This window comes from Leptosomus discolor, chromosome 14 (assembly GCF_034619465.1).
Source record: "Leptosomus discolor isolate bLepDis1 chromosome 14, bLepDis1.hap2, whole genome shotgun sequence".
NCBI lineage: Eukaryota > Metazoa > Chordata > Aves > Leptosomiformes > Leptosomidae > Leptosomus > Leptosomus discolor.
The window spans coordinates 9,998,129-10,021,855 of NC_141404.1; the positions used below are offsets into that span (position 1 = coordinate 9,998,129).

A 23,727-nucleotide genomic window follows, 5' to 3' on the forward strand; every position below is an offset into this window, starting at 1 on the left:
GCCTCTCTTGTTTTACCTTATGCCCATGCCCATTATCTGCTGTCCTCCTGCTGTGTGCTGCTGTGAGGAGCCTAAATTTGTCTTCTTGATGACTTCCTCATAGGTACCAGAGGGCTGCTGTTAGGTACCTGACCTCCCCTAAACCTTCTGTTCTCCAGGCTGAAGCAAAATTTTGTCTTTGCTTTTCTTTTTTCAGTAGTTCTGGTGCTGCATCTTGCTATAGATTAATTATGTGCTTTGGGCTATAACTGTAGGATAGTATTGTCCGTTTACAAATAGGTAAACTATGGCAGAATTATGAATGTGGCTTGTTCACAGCCTCATGGCATGTCGATACGAAAAATGGGAATGTATTTAGAAATTGTTGCTAAGTCACGATATGTTTATAGTTTTACTACTTTGCATATCATAGCTTGCTTATGAATACATTGTGGAGTAATGCTAGGGGCTAATATGGCAAAATTATTAGTTTCTGTGGTTAGAAATTAAAATGGTAAACTAAGGCTTAGGGAATATAAATGTTGTTTAATGATACTCTCAATTAAAAGCAAATGAACTAATATTTTCTGCTATAGCAAAGAATGTTCTGCTACAAGACACTCATGACAAATACGAAACTGTTCTTTAATTACTTGATGGAATGGACACTGAAATGCAAAATGGTGGCACAGTATAAATTGTTTTCTTTTTTTTCCCATAAGAAGTCACTGAACCTGGCTTCAGACTGATCTCTATGCTCTCAGCTTGAGACATGACTGCTGTTTGATGCTGATTGATGATTGGTGGTATTGCAGTTATCAGAACTGTGGTATTATTAAAATTAAATAAACTGTTTTCATAAAGTGATTAATATTTGTGTGAATTGCATAACATCAGTGTCTTTTCTGCGTACAGTACAATTGTACGAATTATATTTTACTGAAAATGATCTTTCTTCTGAATAACAAGTATTGGATTATTTGCTATGAAAATTAATATCAAGAGTTAGGACTTGGATTTTTATTTGATGTTACTCTCAGAGAAGAGAACTTAGTCGTTGGAAAATGCCACTTACATTACTGTTTTTATAAAATATGTCATGGAGGGACTTAGAGTATGGAATGCTCTTACTTTATTTCCATTGGATAGATTTTGATTAAAAACTGATGATAATTGAAATTTTGAAGCTTTTAAAAATCCTTGATATCTGTAAATAATCAGAATGCCAAGAAACACTGAGTTTCACTCTCAGCACAAGGGGAAATCTGCTTATTTTCGCTATTCCCGTACTATTTTCACTTCCTACTTTAGTATTGTTTTGAGTTTTAGCAAGATGGGAAAATGAATTTTATTGGTCATAAGGAACAATAAATCATTAAATCACTATCATCTTGATACAAATCTGGCATTTCAAGGAATCTTCTTTTTTTACATATACGTGCGTTTTATTTTTGACATGCAGATCAGAGAAGTTGAAGCCAAAGGAGTAGAACGTATGATATTTGAATGCTCTTATACGTTCAGTGGACCTCCTTACTATTTGCATGTTAATGTGCCTATGATGTTCCTAGTTCAGGAAAGTATACGTTTAGTTTTGCATCCTGCATTGTCAGTTCAATGGTTCCTGTGGTTTGCACATTTGTCTAATTTGGAGGAGCTCTGGGTTACTCTTGCATAGCTGTCAGAGCTATTTGGCAAAACTTCTAGTTAATGAGTCGAACCTGCTTGTTATGTGTTTAGATTTCTAAAATTGTATTATAAACTTTGCTAATCTAATGCAGTATTTGGCTTTCAGCAGAGATAAATAAAAACCCCCATTCCCTCAAATGAGCGTATTTCACCAAAAGAAGTCATAAGCTGTAATGAAAACATATTCAAAATCTGACTGCATGCTCTTTATTTAGTAGAGAGAAAGAGAAGCATCATGGATGGCCTTTTCTTAAAACTCTTACTACATTAAAAAAGATTTAGAAATTGATAAGGAGTGGCAGGATCAATCTGTTTTCTCTGTTGTGTGATTTTTTTTTTTTTTTTTCTGTCTTTGAAATTTTTTACCTGTCTTTAAAGATCTGCTTTATGCTGCCTACATTGAGATTATGATCAAAAGCGAGCATAATATTTGAGGTGATGGTGCACCATTCACTTGTACAATAGAATTATTTTCCCTTTTTTGTTAATTTAAAAAAAAATGCTGAGTGAAGACATTCATTAAACTGTCAAAAGGAGTATCTTCCTTGAGAGATTGATGTGTTTTAAATTTTTTTGTAATGCTTGGGTTTCTTAGATTTTTTTGCTCTTAAATATCCTATTTGCCTTAAATTCAGTGTCTGTAATGTGTTACTAACTGTATAGATTAACAGCTTTCAAACTGTTCTAGTTATTCGAGCAGTTCTATTTATAACAGTCAAAGCCACATGAATGTTATTGTTAATGTTGTATTTTAAGATACGTTCAAGCAATATGTATTTTATGCAACAGTAATGACTAATGATTGCCAAACTATACCATATAGTAATGATTCAAGTCTTACACATGAATTAGCTGATGTTTGGTTGTTCTTTTCACCCTGAGAAAATGGTAAGAGGTAAATTGTAATAAATATGTGCTTAAAATATGTTCTTATTCAGTTAAGAAAAAGGAATATGTAAAATACTAGATGTTTTATTGTACATTTATAATTACTAATGTAGATTTTTGTTACCTCCAATTGAGAAATTTGAGGCAACTGCAAAAATCTTTTTATCAATATTTGGGGACAGGGCAAGGAAATTATTTTAGTGGAAACTAGTATTGTTGCCTTTTAAATGTAACGCTTTTGTTTTTTTAAAGTAACATGAATTTGTCATTTGCATGATGCAAATTCTGGGACTATCCATTCCTTTGGACATAGCTTCTAACGTTTCACAATCAGCAGTAAAACAGACTTGTTAAGAATTTTTTTCCTTTGCATAATATACTCCGAGCTGAACATGTGAACCTGTTCTATGGGTGAAATACTACCTTAAATGTGATTTTAAATGTGAACTCTATTTAAAAATGTAAGATCAAATCCTTTAATGTGTGTTTTTGGCTTTTTCAATGAAGCGAAAAGTTCTAAGTGCTGAAATGGCCCACATTCTGTAGAGATAGATGACCTATTTAACTGCGAGAGTTATACGGAGATGGTAAATGATTCACCTTTGTTCAAAGTTTTATACCATTACCTGCTCGTTTTATAAAATTGCATGTAAATGCATTCAGATATGGGCGTAGAGGGTTTTTTTGTGGTATTATTATTGCTATTATTGTTATTTATTCCAGAGCCAGTGTTTTGGTACTATGTGAAAGAAGTTCTGAATAAACATGAACTGCAGCGCTTTTACTCTCTGAAAACAATTACTACAGATGTTGGTAGAGGCCGGGCTTGGTTGCGCTGTGCATTAAATGAACATTCCCTGGAAAGATATGTTCATATGCTGCTTGCAGATAAGAATCGACTCAGGTACTGTATTTGATATCTTTGTAATGCAGGCAAATGTATTGACAGATGAAGTACTGAGATAAAAAACCCCACCCAACCAAAAACCACAGCTGTAATAATACACCATATTAATTGCTATGCTAGTGAAGCCACTTAACCTTATACTTTTGTTAATTTTTGAAATTTTGGCAGCCATTAAGATGGTGGCTTGTGCCTGTATCAACATGTCACCTGAAATTGGCTTCTTTCTAGCATGTGAGAGGAGATGCTTCTGTCCTCATGGTCATTTCCATCCTCTTTCCTAAGTCCCTTCCCTATTCTTTCAGCAGTTTTCCTCACTGAGACCTTGACACCATGCTTTGAGGTGCCCCTCTCATTCCATTAAAATAGTACACAGTTGCAGCCTTGATCTTATCAATTCATCAGTAGTAGTTTCCTGTTGCCTTTTGGAGATGCTCATCCTGTAATTGAAAAGCTCCAGCAGTCAAGCAATTGGTAGCTACTACTGCAGATCACTTGGAACTGGTTTTGTATTGGTTTGTGAACCTTCTTGTTACAGAGTTACTGAGAATAACTTACTACGTATTGTGAAATCCTAAAGTACTTTGGATGTGCAAAATGCACTTAAATTCATACTTAACTGAGGCCTACCTTTTTCCTCATACATCTTCAGCTCCTTGTCTTTTTGAAAATTTGTGGTATTTTCCTTCTTTATCAATAACTGTTGAGCTTGATCAAGTCCAGTGGATTCAGCAGAAAGGCATTCTTTCCATTTGCATGAATTAATGGATGTAACTGGATAAGATTATTGCCAGAACTGAACTAGTTAGCAACTTCTTTTCATTTTCAGTCAGTTCCAGTCCTCTCTAGCTTTCTTGCAAGACAGATTTTCATATGAAATCAAATAAAGACAAATGAAACAACAAAGGAAAAAAAAAAGGCAAACGAAAAACACCCTTTGGATTGCTGTGCCACTAGTTATTCATGCTTGTAGCAGTACTTGTGGAGTATCAGGATTATCAGCACACTCTGCATTGTACATGAAATATTATTTCTAAAAAGGCTTATTTCAGAATATTTTAAGATTTAAATTTTATCCAAAATCAAATGGGATTTACAGAATCAGTTTACATCCCCAATTCTTTGGAAATGAAGCTGTCAAAATTGTTTAAAGTACGTTGAAGGTTTCCTTGCTGTCTGTTTGTGTGTTTAGTTAGCTGAATGCTGATAATAAAAATACAGCATCGAACAACTAAATTAATGTGTTCACAGTGAAATTAAAGTTAACTTTTTTTTTTCCTTACATCCAAATTCCTAGTTGACTCTTAACTCTTTAGGGTAAGATCTGGTTTTGGATATTGAAACAGATCACAGAATGAGAATAACAGAATGGTTTGGGTTAGAAAGGACCTTTAAAGATCGCTTAGTCCAACCCCCTGCCGTGGGCAAGGACATAGAACAGTTTTGGTTGGAAGAGACCTTCAAGATCATTGAGTCCAACTTTTGTCCTAGCTCTAGCAACACCACTAAACCTTGTTCCTAAGTACAACATCTGCCTGTTTCTAAAACACCTCCAGGGATAGTGACTCCACCACCTCCCTGGGCAGCCTGTTCCAATGACTGACAACCCTTTCAGTAAAGAAATTGTTCCTAATGTCCAGCCTGAACCTCCCCTGGTGCAGCTTGAGGCCATTTCCCCTTGTTCTGTCGCTTGTTACTAGGGAGAAGAGACCCACCCCCGTCTCGCTACAGCTTCCTTTCAGGTAGTTGCAGAGAGCGATAAGGTCTGCCCTCAGCCTTCTCTTCTCCAGGCTGAACAGCCCCAGATCCCTCAGCCGTTCCCGATATAAGACATGCTCCAAATCCTTTCCTAGCTTGGTAGCCCGCCTCTGTACCCTCTCCAGCACCTCAGTGTCCTTCTTGTAGAGAGAGGCCCAAAACTACACACAGTACTCGAGGTGCGGCCTCACCAAAGCCAGGTACAGGGGCACGATCACCTCCCTACTGCTGACAACACTATTCCTGACACAGGCCAGGATGCCATTGGCCTTCTTGGCCACCTGAGCACACTGCTGGCTCATGTTCAGCCGGCTGTCAGTCAACACCCCCAGGTCCCTCTCTGCCGGGCAGCTCTCCAGCCACTCACCCCCAGCCTGTAGCGCTGCTGGGGGTTGTTGTGGCCGAAGTGCAGGACCTGGCACTTGGCCTTATTGAAACTCATGGAACTGGCCTTGGCCCAGTGATCCAGCCTATCTAGATCCCTCTGTAGAGCTTCCCTACCCTCGAGCAGTTCGACACTTACACCCAGCTTGGTGTCATCTGCAAACTTACTAACTTCATCGCCTCGTCCAAATCATTGATAAAGATATTAAACAGGAGTTTACCTCATCGTCTACCTCTTTCACTAGATCATGTTGCACAAGATGAAGTGGATCTTTTTGTTTGTATTCATACATTCTAATATTTTATAAAAAGGCTTGGTAATTATGGTCAACTGTAGTTATTTGAAAACTTTTATATGCAGTATAGCAATAGGTGTAGATAAATATTGTGACTGCTAATGTAGTATGAACCTCCTTGCCCTGAGTGGCTTTTTTCCCATTAAAAAGAATGCAGAGCTAAAACTGGAAATAAAATATTATTTAGCATGTTTTTAACTGTTCAGACATTTCTATATATTTCAGGGCTTCAGGGAGTTGCTGTGACATATAATTTGATCCATTGATGTACTCATTTTTCAGTTTTCATGTCTTTTAGAAGTGGAATATATGTTAATATAGGACTGCATATTGGTTTTTTTGTTCCTTTTTTTTTTTTTTCCTTTCAAATTGTAGTGTCTTCTATGAAGACTGGTCTTTTATGATGGATGAAGAACGTTCTAGTATGATCCCAACGATGGCAGCTGGTAAGACTTTCTCTTAAATGCTACTGTTCTTGGAAAATGATTTTATTTTGGGATGTTATATCTGGGTTTGGTTGCGAGGAGAATGTGTTGGATGCACATTCAGGGTGGATAGTCAAGGTATAATGCCAATTTGTGCTATGAATTGATAAATTGTTATAACACTGGATCTGGCTTTCCTACAGTTCAGAAGTCTTTCACAGAAATTTTCTAACTCTTCATCAGTCAAGGCTGACTTTTTCTTAAAACTAGTGCAATTTAGGGAAAACAAAATTGGTTATTCCTGACTAGAAAAGAGCAATGTTAGACTATTATATTAAGAACCAAATTATACGTAAATATATAGAAGGAGAGTAAGAGTAAGGAATGGTAACAGATAGTTTCCTTTTCTAGAGTTTGACCACAGAAGTGATGTATTATTACCTTTTAGACCCCTTTTCTCAGGTACATAGTCACATGCTTCATTCTGCAAGATAGAGTTCACAGGAGTTTTTGTTAATAGAATATAGGAACCAACAAATTTTAAAGTTGCAGCAAAATGGACTTAAATGAAAGGTTGTAAATAAACAAGTTCACAGTATTTACGGTTCATTTAATGTGCAGCTGAACAGCCACCAAGATAAATTCAGAACTGGTTGCATCAACTTGAATATCATCTACGAAAGAATGAGTAGGTACATGAAAGAATAAGAATTCATGCATGGAGAACTGTGGGAAATTTTGAGGAAAAAGTGTTTTACGTGTCATAGCTTTGTTAATCCTTAGGTTCTATCTTTGTAACTTTTGTATGAAGTATATAGTGGGTTTTTGGTCTCTTTCCCTCCCCTTTCTTTTATCTGAAGGTCTGAACTCCATTCTTTTTGCAATCAACATTGATAATAAGGATTTAAATGGGCAGAGTAAATGCACACCCACCGTGTCTGATTTGTTAAAGGAATCAACGCAAAATGTAACCTCATTATTGAAAGAATCTACGCAGGGTGTTAGCAGCCTTCTTAGAGAGATAACCGCATCATCTGCTGTCTCGATTCTAATAAAACCTGATCAAGACACTGACCCACTTCCTGTTCTCTCAAAGAATGTAAATGCTGGTAAGCATTTTTTCAATGTTAGTGTCATTCAGAAACTTATAAATTATTCAAGTGTGTTTAAATAACTTCTGCAATTAAGTTTAATGAACTATTATGGAACAAAAACCTTAAAAATAAGTGCACTACACATACAAACTGGTTGAGTGTGAAATAAAAAGTATGAACTTTTTTAGAAATACTGGTGTGAATGCTGAATGATAAACATGCATTTTAGCTTTCTTGTATCACTGCAAGAGGGAATCTAAACTATCTTCTTGGTAAAGTGCTTTGCTTGAAATCTGAATTTCAATTTCTTATTTGTAAGATTGTGCCTTGCATGTTTTGTTGTAATGATTTTTCATTTTTAATATATTTTCTTTTGACACTTTATCCATCAGAAATACACTGCCATGTATCTGTTGTTATATATCTGATAAAAATCTCAGCTTGTAATCTTCTTCAAGCAGCACCCATGTTTACAGTCTGAATTCCTATATGAAGTAGGTAATTATCAGAAATGAAAATGTACTCGTATACTGTTTTTACCTTTAAATATGCTAGTGTTGCAACCAATTTGTAGGATGTTAGTTACTAACAAAGACCCAAATTCTTAATCTCTTCCTATTTGAAATTAATCAAGCAAAATGTGATATTCATTACACATTTTCAGTTCCAAAAATAGCAAAAGAATATTTTATCATCTTTATTTCCAGAAGTTGAGTTGAAAGAAAGTTTTGCTTTGTAAAGGTACGAAACTGCAGGAAGATTCTGAGGTTTATGTGTTGTTCAGTCAAGAGACAAGGTTTAAGTTTAGGCTTTAAGTTGTTGTGGTTATGAGAAAAAGGAAGAAAAACCCACATGTGAATGTTCTGGTAGGAACAGAAGTTGAGGGAAAAAAAATCTTTTTTTATTGGCATTTAAAATAGACTTTTTCTCAGAACACAGTTTTCAAAACAAAATTGTGGTAAAGCTTTTGTTGTTTAGCACTTTAAATGAGATTAAAAAAGTAGATGATACTTAACTTGGGTTAACTTTGTTAGTATTGAATAGGCTTGCAAGATGAAATAACAGAATAATTGACCGTATGGTGCACGTGACTCTACAACATAATGTACATTATGTGTACAGAACATGTGTATACAGTATACGTAATGTACAACTTACAATAAAATGTCACTTTAAAAAAATTAGGTTTGTTCAGATGCCATTACATGATGAATCATAGAGCATGTCAGATGTTCTTATTAAATTCTATGTTCTTTGCTGGAATTCTGTTTGCATCCAGAATGGGTTCAACATCCTCTTATCCTTAAAAGTATGTTAATGTGTTTTGTGGATATGTAACAGCTGGACTTGAATTAAACAAAACAGTTTAGTCCCAGTGTGAGTTGTCTTGGTGAGTAAATTTCTGATATTTCTTAGAGTGCTTCAACTTTGTAAAATCATTTAGCCTCATGTGCACATCGGAATCAATGAGAATAGGTAATAATTTAAAAATAAGTGCTGTCACAGCATACAACTGGTGTAATCGGAGAGGATTTCAGTGTATTTCTAGACCAAGAGCCAATTAACTGAGGGAGGGAGCAAGTTTAATTTCTTTTTCTGAAAACTGAATGCTCAGTTTCCAGAATATAGCCAAAACTAACTTTGTTTGATTGCAGGTTGTGGATTTTGTTTGTACTGTGAGTTTGTTCTTTTTAATTTTTTCCCCTCAGTGTTTCATGTTTTCTCTGTTGTGCAGACATACTCTGCAATATACGCTAGCCATATTCCATGGGAGCAAGTGATGAGAAGGCTAACTTTTTATTTCAAATTTCATTTTATAAGTCTGTTGAACTTTTTTTCCAGTTCCAATTGAATACTGTTATGAATGCACCTCCAAAATATCTTCTAAAAGCGGAATAATGTAAAAATGATGAAATAAAATTCTAATTTTACCATTATATTTATTTATATACATTTTAGAATATAGATTTATTATTTTTATTTTATTTTATAATTTATAATTATTATTTTAGTTTATTATTGTATTTATAATATGTATTTATTTTTATATTATAAAAAGATGGTAGTTAAAGATTTAAAAGCTCATGTGTATGGAAAGATAACGAAATGCCTTGTAGATCTAAGTATTCTTTTCTTTACTAAACTCATTCAGTACATGGGTTCTTTTATGTTGCTAATAGATTTGAAATACAGAAAAGATCGAAAAAAGAAGAAGAGAGTGACAAATATTATCTCATTTGATGAAGAGGAAGATGAGCAAAATTTGGGGGATGCCACAAAGGCTCTGATTACAGGAGAAAGTTCAGAGGAGAGTGTAGACAGATCTTCAGTTTTTGTATTACCCTCATCTGAAAGCACTCTTGGGAAAAAATTGAACGGGAACGAAAACCATTCGTGGAAGAGCAATTCAGTAGTCATGAATGGAGAGTATGAGTACCAGAAACTAGATGTGAAGAGCATTGATGATGAAGATGCAGATGAGGATGAGCTATATGGGAAAACATCAGGAAGTAAAGGCACAGAAGGTGAAACTGAAGCTTCTGAACAGTAAGTAAAGTTGCAGGAGCCAGTGGTAAATTTTCCATGCTCCCCTCTCTGCCTTCTTTCATGGGTACCGGCAAATTTATGTAACTAACTGACCTATAGGTTTTCTCTATCCTCCCCCCCCCCCCCCCCCCATTGTTTGAACCATTTGGGCCACTGTGGTGACAGTATTTTGCTTCTAAGTTCCACTCAAAACCAAAACTTTGAGATTTCAGACTTGAAAATGTTCTCCTTGAAGTTCTCAGTTGTTGAAATTGTTGCATGATGTAGCCAGGCTATAATTCTGGCCTATTTGAAGTTTCCTTATTCTTAGTATGATGTCAACTCTATTTTGGCTTCACAGTAAACTCACATATTTTAGAGAGAGTAAGCCTGTTATCATCAGAGTAGACAGTTAAACAAGATAAAACTGAGAGAAAAAGAATAATTTTACATACTAATATGCCCTCTTTATTTCTGACACAGAAATCCCTTTGGAGAAAGAGGCAAGCACTGCTTGTTTTATCTGCTTTGGGATGGTCTGATCTGTAATGAATTTATGTATGTCTGAACCAAGAAATTGGCAGGCAGATTGAAAAAAAAGATTTTTCTTGCAGTGATCTATCTGAAAGAAATACAAGCACTGTGAACGTGAATATTGACTGTATAAATCGGTTGTTTTGTTTGTTTGCTTTAACTCTAGGCCTCATGAAATAGGCACATGCAATTCTCAGATATGCAGTTGGACTCCTCTGCAGGTCCTGAATGATGACTCAGGTGTTCTATTTCCTGTCAGTGCTGTTGGCTCTTACTCCCAAACAGGTAGGTATTTTAAGCGAAATTTATAACAGAATTTCTAACATGGGACAATGGTAAGAAATAATAGGATTGAGATATTGCACAACTGGAATGAGAGGTTCAATTAAAATTTATTCTAGATCTGAATCAGAGCTCTCCATTTGAGTAGATATTTAGTTGAGGAGGATTTATCAACGTCAAAATAAACCAAGGTTTTGTTGGGATTAAGCTGTGGTCTTGTATCGTATTTTATTAATGTTTAGGATGGTTGAATAGAAAATATCCTTATTCATTTTCTAGATATCACTGAACTGGAAGAAGCTCCAAGTGTGTTTGAGAATTTGAATTCAAATTAACCTTGACAGATTGGAGAAAGTATCAAATATTGGATGATGTTCAATAGAAGCTGTTACTTGTTTGTATACAGGATGAGGAATGGTTGACTAGGAAATACTTCTTTGGAAAAGGATATGGGAATTGTAGAATGGTTTGGGTTGGAAGGGATCTTCAAACATCATCTAGTCAAACCCCCTACCATGGGCAGGAACATCTTTCACTAATCAGGTTGCTCAAAGCCCCAACGAACCCAACCTTGAATGTTTCCAGGCAGGGGGCATCCACAACTGCTCTGGGCAACCTGTTTTAGTGTCTCACCACCCTCATCGTAAAAAACTTTCTTCCTTTTATCCCATCTAAATGTGCCTTCTTTCAGTTTAAAACCATTACCCCTTGTCCTGTCACTGCAGGCCATGGTAAAAAGTCTCTCTCCATCTTTCTTATAAGCCCTCTGTATATATTGAAAGGCTGCAATAAGGTCTCCCCAGAGCCTTTTCTTCTCCAGGCTGAACAACCCCAAGTCTCTCAGCCTTTCTTCATAGGAAAGGTGCTCCAGCCCCCTGATCACTTCTGTGGCCCTCATTTGGACCCACTCTAACAGGTCCATGTCTGTCTTGTACTGTGGACTCCAGAGCTGGGTGCAGTACTCAAGGTGGCGTCTCACAAAAGTGAAATAGAGGGGGAGAATCACCTCCCTCAACCTGCTTACCATGCTTAGTTTTATGCAGCCCAGGATAAGATTGGCTTTCTGGGCTGCGAGCACCATTTGCTGGCTTATATCTAATTTTTCGTCTGCCGTGCAGTAAAAGCACACTTCATACAGACACGCAGGAAGGAAAGTGTCATTTGTAAATTTATGCTCGCTTGGCTCAGATGTGGCCTCAGCTGCAGCATTGGATGCAGTTTGGGTACTGCACTTCAAGAATGATGTGGACCATTTGGAGAAGATCTTGAAGCAAGCAGTGAGAATGGTCAAAGGTATAGAACAGAAGGCCTGGTGCTTTTCCAGTATCTGTATTGGTAGCAAAAGCAAACAAAAAATTTCCACCGCCACGCCACCACTCCCCTCCTGCTCCCCCCCTCCGCCCCGAGGTAGTATTTTGCTAGCTGTTTATAAAACATTGCCTTTATAAAACGTTGGATATGCATTCTCATTTCATTGAGTACTTGAAAACTTTTCAGTGGCATTTAAATAATGTTTTAATTATAAAATATTTCAAATTTTTTGCATCTACATTATATGTGCCAAGAGTTTAAATGAACAGTTAATTGAAGGCATGTGAAAAAGTGCAATTCAGTTCTGTGTTTGGTGATAAAAATGTGAATCGTAAAATTATGCTGTACTGCCCTCTGCTGTATTTTAAGACATGTACCTCTTAAGAAATGCCAGTGGTTCAAAAAAAATAGAAGGTACATTGTAATTTTTTTTCTTGTGCTCCCACATGTTTTCAATTTATGAAGGAGTGGATTTAGAAAACGTTATGTAGTTTGTGATATAGTGTTCTCTCAAAATTTATACAGAAACTGTTAGAAAAATTCCATAGGTTTGTGTTTGCTGACTGCAACAGATTGAATGTAAATGTTCATGTTTACAGGGGCAGGCGTGTGTGTGGAATGGGACCTCTGGAAGTTAGTAGCCAGTCAGACATCATAAGGCATCAGGAGCTAGAGCTAGGCGTTTGTAGCTGAAGTTGAGAGTCAGAAGACCTAGCCAAGACTTTGCCCTGGAGACAGATGACCAGAGAGGACAACAATAAGTAGAATAGGGTCTTGCTTTTATTAAGGAGATGCAAAAGACCCTTATTTTATCTTCCTTCATCTCAGAACTGTTTTGAAGATATTGCTTAGACTGCTAGAGATGATCAACAGCAGCCCATTCAGATCTCTTCTGGCCCAGTATACAGATATTTTCAGCTCTTCTTCTGCTCCTCTGGGGTAAACCTTATGGTCCAGCACGCAAGCCAGAATGTTACAGCACTGGGCTGGTGAAAGGAATCTTCATCAGTTAGAGGACATGGCAACACAGATTTGCTGTGTGACTTCAACTTTGAAAGCTGTCACTGGGCCCTTCTGGACAGTGCTGAACTGACAGAGTGTGCAGGCAGTCCTCATTGAAAGGCCCATCATGCAACTCAAATGTCAACCAGTTACGAGAGTGCTATGCATGGGTACAGTGACTCTTTCCCCAGCCATAATGACAATTTGATGAGATAGACAGCTGCCTTAGGCAGTTGTTTGCTTGAGTTACACTTTTGCTAGATGACTGGTATCAGAGGGAATGTGGGTTAACTTTTTCTGCGGGCAGTTCAGCCCAGTAACTGGCAAGCTCTTGTAAAATATATAGTTTAACCCAATATTTTGCTTTATAGGTCTTAATAGAGATAATAACAAGACATACATATTTGAAATAGATTACAGCATAATCTATAGTGTTGTATATTACTATCTGTTTCCACGTTTAGTCTGTTGCAGTGCTTTGGGGATGTGTCAGGATGTATCATATCTCCCTGTACCTGGAGATGAGAAAGCCTGAATCAAAATTCAGTTGCTTGGAAGAAAAATGGAGTATGTTTTTTAGGAACTGAACTTCAGTAAACTCTACAGCTTAAAAAATGAACTTTCCCCTCCATGGTTGTTCTGACATAATCTAATTCCCATTACACTTTTTTTCCTAGAATTACTGCTTTTTAAATTCTGTGCTATTTTAGCTCATGATTTTAGGATTGTTTTACGGTAACTTTGTAAACCTTACATAGTAAGATGCAGAAAACACCGAGAAAATGTGATTTTTGTTTCTTTCCACCTGAAGTACCTTAATGACAGGCCCAGTGATGTGTATGTTTTGATGACAATTGTGGATCTGTGGACTGATGCATATTATCCATGCTTTTTAAAAAGTATCTCATCTGTCTGATTCCTGATGTTTGGTATATAGGCATAAGGAGCCAGAGAAAAGCCGTGGTGCTCTGTTGGGAATGTGTAACAGAAAAAAAGTGTCTTTGCAAGGTTTCATGTACTGGGGACTAACCACGAATTATTTTCCTGCAAGTCACAAACAGATTTGTAATGTGTATCAGATGCCACGTGGTAGTTAAACTCCTGAGGCTTGCAAAAATAACTTCATTAAGAAGTCTCTTCGTAGCTTTGCAGCATTGTTGTCAATGTAAAATGTACATCTAAATTATAATTTAGGAATTGTACAATACTAATTTTTTTCTAAACTGATGGCTGTGTTTCTAGGGGACTTACAATCCTGCTGGCATTCAGGGTGAATGTGCAGAAGCCAACCTTGGAGAAGGCATTTAGTGTTTAAAAGCTTTAGTGAAGATGAGTATTTCTAGTTAAAAACATAACTACCTTCCTTATGGTTTGGTTTTTTTAAGTGCTGTTAACTGAAGAAAGCTAATGCTTCTGCATTTTATTTTAGGTAACTTGGAGAATGGAGAGGGGCATGAACATGTTCATTCAGTAGAACTGGTTCCAAGAGGGTCTGATCTTCCCTACAGGTATGTGTCAAATACATTTTTCCGAAAAGAAAATATTTTGCCCTGTAGCTGACAACTTATTATTGTTGCCTAATGCATAGCTACTCAGTGCTGGAAAACTATTCATCAGGGTACTTTGCATTTGTCTTTCCAAACATTTGCAAAAAGCTACACTTCCCTTTTTGCATAGTTTCATATATTGAACTTTTCCTAATTATCTTGAAGTCATATAGTCATGTCAAATAACAAGCACACTTAGCCTCCTGGTTTTGAAAATAGGTTTTATGGTTTTTTTAATGTTATTTTTGTATTATCCATGGCCTGTTGATGTGGATCTTTTCATTTGTATTCTCAAATCAGACTCACAATAGATACATTTAAGGATAATTAAACATAAATTGCTTGAATATGGGTGAATATGACAACAATACTAGTTTCTGGAATGCTTTTTTTCTTAAGTTTTGAATTCAGGATTTTGTTTTCATTTGTTGATGATATTGTACTTTATGACTAGAGTGGAAGTCGGTCCTCCAGCTCAAGTGAATACTTTAAGCAGCATGTTGCCCTCAGCCACTGTGCCAGAATCCATGACAATTAGTAAGTACCTCATTGATGTATCTAGATTGATGGATTAACTTCGAAAGTCCTGTAACTCTTCCTTTGTATTTTCATTTCGGTAAGATCTGTTAGAGGGACATACAGCACTTCATTTCTGATATGCTGGACACATTACAAATGACTGCTCTGAAATGATTTTTGAATTAGCAGATCCCAGGTTGTGGTTCATTGCAACTGGTAGGACATTACCTTCTGTTTCCACAGTGAAGCAAATCCTTATACTAGATGTGGCTTGGGTAGTTAAATGAACAATAATAATTCAACAACAACAACAACGTGTTGATTAACATCTTTAAATCTCTGCAAGCTCTGAAAACACTAATGTTTGGTTCTGATGTGATTGTAATTATTTTGCCTGCTTTCATTAATGCCTAGTCAGATAAAAAGCCAAACAAACCTGGAACTCTTTGTATGTACACTCAGTCTGTGGTTTTGGTATGGAAATCTGCTCCAAATATAGCTATGGGCTTTTATGAGCAAAAACTTTAGTTAAGATCAAGGTGGAGGACAGTCATATTTCCAGTGCTATTAAGAGTTGAGCTGGACAGGTTAAAATGGCCTTTCTGGTAGAAAGAGATTAGTAGAAGCACAGGCAGTTTGTTTACCCTATCTTCAATCTTGTTTTCTTCACTTGCAGAACAAAGACTTAGTTCTTAAACTGACTAGCTGTCTAAACATGTAAGCCAGTATGGTTTTATTGTCCTCACTGTACAGAAAGTTTTGTAACTGAATTGGTGGATATGGCTTTGTTCATAAAACTCTGAGGTGTGTGTTTGTCTGTTTCTTTTTATAAATTTCAATATGTACAAATTTTAAATTCTGACATTTGGCAAGTTAGAAGTGATGCAGCCGAATTCTCTTCTGAAACTGATTTATGAAATCATCATGATGAATGAACCCTTAAGATTTTCTAATCTCATGTTCTAATGTCGTGTTCGAACATTACCTGTGTTAACGTGTGTTAAAGGAGGTAGACCATGCATTTTCACTGGGTACTGTTTCAGGCTCTGGCATGGGTCTGCTGACTGAGCTTTACAAAGCTAAAAAATCCTTTCTTACAAAGTACTTTATGAAGTGGGAAACTAGTTTGAGACTTTTAAGTGACATAATTGAGGGTGTAGATGGAGTTACTGTTGGTAGTTACTGTAATAATTTAGTCACTGAATATTCTCTACTTATGTTACTTCTACAATATCCTTTCATTCTTACATTTTTATTTTATTTTTCAGTAGTAGAATTTTAATGGAAAACTTTCTGATTTTGTTGCACTCTATTGTTTCGTAGGTGTATTAGATACCAGCAGGGGCCGCAATTGGTCTCCTTCAGTTGCTCATTTAGTTCTATGTGTAGCTAAGACAGCTGCATAGTGGAAACGAAGTCTTGAGATTTTCAATTCTTGAGACTTAGCAATTTGTAAATGAAATGAACCACAGGATCAACAGAAGCATACACACTATCGTTAGTTTCCCATTTCAGAGAAGGTTTTGCTGGAAGGAAGGGGGGAAGCATGTCAGAACAATCTATAAAGCCAGTAGAACTCTTAGTAAATAATCTAATTATAATAAAAATTCAGCTGATTATACATGTAAGTTAATACCTTTATAATAGCTGATCCCAGGTACATTCAATAAAATTGTTTTTTTCAAGTTTGTTGTTATTGGTCGTAGATTCTCTACACAGGAAGAATTCTGTGCTATGACAAAGCCAGACACTGAAGCTCTTTTTCACTATTGCAATTAGCAGAAGAATTATTAAATGGTGAGGCTTATAGCTTGGTTGCATAGCAACTAATTCTAACACATCAGACAAGAAAAATGGAATGCAGTAATGCAGTGCAAAAAGCTGTGAGGTCTCCTGTGAGTCGATTTTTGTGCTTCTTTCTTCTGAAGACAAAGCCTGAAATGAATTTTTTTAATCCATTCTTTTCCTGCTTCCTTTCCAATTTACTGGTATAGTACTAGCCTTTTCTCAGTTCTTTTGATATGCAGGCTAGAAAATTATGTCATGAGAAGCTGCAATTTAAAATTTCTGCCATTTTGAATGATTTTCCTGAATTTATGTCCCATGCATTTGTAAGGTATATGTTAACTTAGCAGCAGATACATCCCAAAAAAATACTTATACCATTCGAGAGAAATCCTAATCCATAGAATTAGATTTCACTGTTTATGTTAGACATAATTTGAAAACTTGCCCTACCTTACAGGTCGTTAAGTCTTATAACCAGTTTTATAAAGAATTCAGTTTGTTAGAAGTTTAATATTTATGCACCTATTCCATTATGTCATTTTCCAGTTTTTAAAGAATTGTCTTTATCTTGTCATATTTGAATCACAAACAACTTTGCTCCAATTATTGTAATTGGAAGATTATATTTTCAGCATTGTTTTACACCAGAAGAATCTGTCCGGCCAGCACAAGTCTCCTCATTTTGTTTTTGTAGTGGAAAAACAGGAAGTTCCAAAACTTTCATTTTAGAAGGATGCTACTTGTGTCCTTCTTTACAAGGTTCTTTGATTATAGTGCTATTTTTAGTAAATAATTGGGAACTTAGTTTTTCTACTATAATTTTCTTCAGTTTTTAAAGTTGGGCTTAACCACAAAGGTTAGCAAAGATTTTAGCATTGTACGTTATTCCATATTTATTCATATATTCTTGAGAAAGCCCCCAGTTTTTCATGATCATTGAAGAACTTTACTAAATAATCTAACTTACATATTATGTATTTATCCTGGATGTGTAAGTAAATAATATGTATGCTTTTGTGCTTTCTCTGTCCTTTAAGAGGCTTCTGACCTGTTCTGTAACTTGGTTGCCACCACTGACTGACAGGTACTAAATTCTTGTGACTTCTTTGAAAGCACAGGTTGTGGAAAGAGGATGTATAAATTTCATCACCAAGAAAAAAGCTGCAGTTCATCTTACAGTCTTTTTGTTGGTCAGGACCCTGCTATACAGTAGAAGGCCAACACTGTATTGTCTAGTTTGTTTCCTACTAAAATTTGCCCTGTTAGTAGTGACATGACACAGTAATATTTACAAGATTTTGGAGCACTAAATAAAGCCTTAATAGCCAATGTTCATGCGGGCAGCTCAGGGAGCATGTCTTTAAAGGTCAGGCTTCCAATTTAAGAAGTAACTAGTAACTTCTGCTAGAAGTTTTATTTGTCTCTGAAAATATCTGTGTAAATTTGCACTCAGAAAAAGAAAAAAAAAATTATTCCTGTAGACTGCTCGCAGCCCACCCTGATATTCTCTCTGCAGGAGTGCAGAGGAGTGCTGCATGACCTTGTGTACACGGAGAGATGATTTCACTTACAGCTCATTCTTCGTAACAGGTGATTGAAAATCATACTTATCCAATCCTTGGCTACACAGCAGAAGAGTTGTGAAACTTACGAATTTTCTGGAGGTTACTGGGAAATTGGCAGGTGTTTTTTAAAGCATGGCACTTTTTCATCTATTTCATACTCTGAATGACCTTATAAAAGCTTGATAGAAGCTATTTTTTTCATGTAGTATGCCAAGTGATTAAAAAATGTTTTAGAGCAAATATTTGCTTTATTATTAGTTAGGGACTGCAGATTAATTTCAGAAAAAAAAGGGTAATTTTTTGAGTTTTAAAAAGTGAGGTTTAGTATGAAAAATTTAACTGGCATATTCCTTGACTTTTATGTTATCTTTTTTTACTGATTAAGCAACCTGGTTTGGAATTATTGGTTTGCACATGGGAATCCTTTTTTTAAGAAGATGTTGTGAAAATATCTCTTAAGATCACATAATTTGAAAGACTTTGCTAGTTATTATATCTGTCTTCGTGAAACTCTGATTATCACTTGAATTTAGAGATATGTTGGTGTTGAATGGTGATCCTTAGTAACAGTAGTACATTTCTTTCTGTTAATGTTACTTTACAGAATGTAAATGACGTACCAAGCACAAAGAAGTTCAGAAGTAGGATATAAACTCTTAACATCAAACAGTTTTCTAAAGTGGCTGTGCTTGGCCATCCTCCCACTGTTTTATTTAAAAAAAAAAAAAAAAAGGGGAAAAAAAGAAAAGGAAGAGTGGGAGAAAGATTGAGGTTGTGAAGTCCAGAAGTCAGAAAATGCCAAATTTATGGTAGTCGCTACAACCCAGATTTTTTTTAAAATTTATTCCTTTTTCTAACCCACACAATGAATGAGACATAAGTGTGCTGAAAAAATTAGGTTATGATCATCCACTGATCTCAGAGGCAACCATAGCACACAAACAAAAGCTTGTGAACTGTGGATGTTCTGGCAGATTTGGAGCGAACCTGCTGCAGTGTGTGATACTGGATTTACTTTGTTTACATTCAGCTGACTGTTCTGACGTGTTGCTAAAATTTTTCAAGAAGCATAAGTGAGAGTAAGAAATTACAATTTTTGAAAGTTTTGAATGTTACACCTGAATTAAATAGGATGGTGTCCGTTTAGTTCTATTCAGTTACTTGCATCAAAAGATCATGAAATTAAAGTTTCTGATTTTTCTTTTTCTGGGTAACCTTTTATTTATTTAATTATACTAGTGAATGTTTGACTCCTTTCTGTTTACTGTGGATGGAGAGGTTAAAGAAGTATTGATCATAAACTATGCAGTCCTTGTGTTTGTTTTGAGTAATTGATAGAAAATGTGACTCTTAATACTCATCACTTCAAGAAGAAATAACAGGTATAGCAATGAGGCAACACTGCTGCTAGGGTAAGCACAGGCTGACAAGCCTTATTGGAACCCTGGGCTCTTAGCACAGCCTAGTTTTTTGAGTTGATGCTTTCTTCCACATCTCCACTGCTATTGTAGTTGAACTTAATTAGCAAGAAATACTGAGTATGAAGTGTGTTTGCTTTTGTGGTCCTAAATTAAGCATTGATTTTTGCCCTATACGTGATAATGAAATTTGGAGTTTGTGCTTTCCTGTGTCTCTACAGTGTTGTCAGTTCCATAACTGTCAGAAAAAATGAGGCAAATGGAAATAAAAAGCATTTTATCATCTTTTATTCCGGGAGTCTTTTCTTCTCCTTTTATGCAAACCATGGTCTTTAACAGAATCTTGCTTTCATGGTCTGCTTACTTACGTGTGTGTTGGAGAGGAGAGTGAGAGAAGATGGGATTTCAACTCTACTCATGCAGAAGATTTTGGGTGGAATAAGGGAAAGAAGATTAAGTTATTAGGCAAGTTAAGGTTACAATTTGAATAGGCTGGTAAAATTGGAAAAATGAAGACAATTTATAATAGCTTCACTGTTTAAATGTTAATAACTCAGTACATATTTAAACAGACTGAATATGCATACGGGCTGTTATTGTAGAGCAGTCACCCCAGCGTAAGTGCAGAGCCAGTGCTACAATAACTTGTCTGAGTAGCCATGGCTTTAATTTATTCAGAGTCAGAGAAATAATAGCAAGTAACTCAGATTGAGTATTATCATATTTTAATGACACCCTTGAAATATTTAAAATGCCATTGGTTTGATGCTTTCATGGGGATGATTCTGATTTCAACTTTAAATATAAAGATCTTTATTTTGTTGTAGAGTATTACTGTACTGAAAGCTTACTATGGATGCTTTTTGCTTGTGTTGTACACTTGTACAAGGCTTGAACACTTAATTGGGTTATTCTATTTTCCTCATCGTTACAACAATTTTTTTCACAGATAGCCTGATGGATAGTGGTCCATTTTCACAAGACTGCATGTTTTTTTTTCAGGACTGTTACAACCCACTGATTTTCCACTGCTAAAAAAATGCACCAACAAACCACAAAATAATCCAAACAAAAAAAAATCCTTAAAACTCCCAACCTTGCCAATCTGCCCTCAAAATGGCAGTGTCTCATGGTGACCAAAAGAATACTAATAGTGAGTTGAGTTTCCTGATCACCAAGTTTGATATTTTATAGATAAATATAATACTTAAATCTCAGAATGTAAGGTTTGGTGTTCGTTTTTTGTTTGGTTTGGTTTGGGGTTTTTCCCTCCTCAAAATAAATGCTACTCAATAGAAGCTATTATAGACCATCTTTTGAAAAATAGTCATGAAAATAATGGAGCGCAGCAGATTTTGTCATATATAATCTTTCCATTCAAAGTTTTCCTACAATTCCTACGTAAATTGCAGTGGTTTCCTGGTCACTTCAATGCATTATGAACTTTACTCGTGCCAAAAAGGGTATTCCACTATTTATTCCTTATCCTTACTGACTAAAAAGATGTTCTATTCTTTCCTGACTGCTTTCTGCTATGTACCTTGTGCCAGCAACACATTAAACTCTACAGTAAGATCACTTGGCAGTTGCTGGTCTGAAAAGCAGCCCAGCAGAAAAAAAAACAAAACCCAGTTTTGGTCTGGATCAGTTCCTGATAGGACACTGTGTGTGTCTAAACACCAGTGCCAGACAATGTTGGGTGAGGCAAGGTGGAATGTCCTTTTTGCTGCAAGCACAGCCTCAGGAAGACCGATTAAAGTAGCCATGTAATCACAGCTTTGATTTTGAACGTGAGTAATATTATTGAGGGAGAAAGCAGAAGTGTCCAGTTTTTTTTTAAATTTTTTTTTTTAATGTGTGTTTGTATTTAATGTCCACAAATTTCACTTTTGGCTTTTCTACAAGATTTGTTGGTTTGTTTGTTGGGTTTTTTTTTTTTTGATAGCTGTATGGAGAACTCATATAAAGATGCTGAGTTACTGTAGAAAAATAATTATTCTTTTTGTGCTGAATTAATGGAGTGCAAAATCCCTCTAATGACCTACTGAAATGTTTCTTGTTAATGTCAATTAGTTCTCAAGCTGTAATATGGAATGGGTAGGAAAATAATAGTCCACTTTCTTCGTGGCCAAAGAAGCAGAAATTTTTTGGAAAAGATCTAGCATGAAGAAATTGTATTGGCTAATTTCAAGTGATGCAAGAACCCTGCCGAATCCTGCAAGGGGGGATTTGCCAGCAGGTTACCAATGCCAGAATGGAATTGTGGTGTCTGCACTGACTGATATATTTGATTGACACAGTAAAAGCTTTCACATTTTGTCTACTACTAGAGTATGGCAGACTTAATCCTGGTCCACAGGGCAATGTTACTTTTTTTTTTGAACTGGCAAAAGCTTCTGTAACTAGAAAACATTAAGAAAGATATGGGTCCAGAGGCTTTGCTTATGTGAAGAAATTAAGTAATACCAGTTCTGTTAGTCTGTTTTCAGTAAAAGCAAAAAAAAAGATTGCAGACATCTGCTTTGAATACTTGCGGAACAGAATTGGCTGATTTATTATATATAAACATAGGAGCATTTAATTTAACTGTTGGGAGGGATGTTTTAATATAATTGTGTCCCTGCAGAACTCTCATGAAATTATTGATTAGCATACGTGAAATTGTTATTGAAATCTAAAAAAAAAAATCTAGTTTAGGACATGTATCTATCCTGATGTTTGCTGGAAGCCATTCAAATCTTTGAAGACCTGTTGTATTTCTTGTATTTGTGCAAGATCTGGAAGTCAGAATCTGTTTTAGATTTGATGATTAGGACTTAAGATATTTTTCTGTAATTATATGGTAAAACCTTTACTTTGGTCACAACAGCCCCATACAGCGCTACAGGCTTGGGGAGGAGTGGCTGGAAAGCTGCCTGGCAGAAAAGGCCCTGGGGGTGCTGGTCAACAGCCGGCTGGACATGAGCCGGCAGTGTGCCCAGGTGGCCAGAAGGCCAACAGCATCCTGGCCTGTGTCAGCCATGGTGTGGCCAGCAGGAGCAGGGAGGGGATCGGGTCCCTGTACTCAGCACTGGTCAGACCACACCTTGAGTACTGTGTCCTGTTTTGGGTGCCACAGTGTAGGAAAGACGTTGAGGTCCTGGAGCAGGTCCAGGAAGGGCAATGAAGCTAGTGAGAGGTCTGGAAAGCAGGTCTTATGAGGAGCGCCTGAGGGAACTGGGGGTGTTTAGCCTAGTGAAGGGGAGGCTGAAGGGAGACCTTGCAGCTCTCTACAGCTACCTGAAAGGACGCTGTAGTGAGGCCAGTGTTGGTCTCTTCTCCCAAGCCACTAATGACAGGACAAGAGGTAATGGCCTCAAGCTGCGCCAGGGGAGATTTAGATTGGATATTAGGAAGACTTTCTTTACTGAAAGAGCAGTTGGACATTGGAACAGGCTGCCCAGGGAGGTGGTTGAGCCACCATCCCTGGAGGTGTTCAAAAGACATTTACCTGTGGTGCTTAGGGACCTGGTTTAGTGGTGGGCTCGGTAGTGTTAGGATAATGGTTGGACCTGATGATCTTAAAGGTCTTTTCCAACCAAAACGATTCTATGATTCTATAATAGCAGAAGGACTCCAGGTTAGGCAGTGCTTTGAGCTGACACTTTTCTGTATGATATTCAGCTACTCTGGTATCACTGTTAAACCTAACCCTAAAGAAGTTTTTAAAAATTCTAAAATTTTGTAATTTTTAAAAAAAAAAATTATTCCTGATGTAATGATAGAAACTATTTTGTAAGGTATTTATAGGAAATAAAAAGATTTTTATAGGAAATAAC

The 23,727-nt window shown here is 36.3% G+C and overlaps 1 protein-coding gene across 1 annotated transcript in view; it reads left to right on the forward strand.

The window, feature by feature from the left end:
• The window catches only part of SNX29 (sorting nexin 29), a 137,521-nt gene that overhangs the window by 15,269 nt on the left and 98,525 nt on the right, over nt 1-23,727 (forward strand). Inside the window, exons 7-13 of the mRNA XM_086472830.1 lie at nt 3,280-3,460; nt 6,274-6,344; nt 7,184-7,432; nt 9,598-9,964; nt 10,644-10,762; nt 14,502-14,580; nt 15,074-15,156. Of these exons, the coding sequence (XP_086328956.1) occupies nt 3,280-3,460; nt 6,274-6,344; nt 7,184-7,432; nt 9,598-9,964; nt 10,644-10,762; nt 14,502-14,580; nt 15,074-15,156 (1,149 nt within the window). The remainder of the gene's footprint in view (nt 1-3,279; nt 3,461-6,273; nt 6,345-7,183; nt 7,433-9,597; nt 9,965-10,643; nt 10,763-14,501; nt 14,581-15,073; nt 15,157-23,727) is intronic.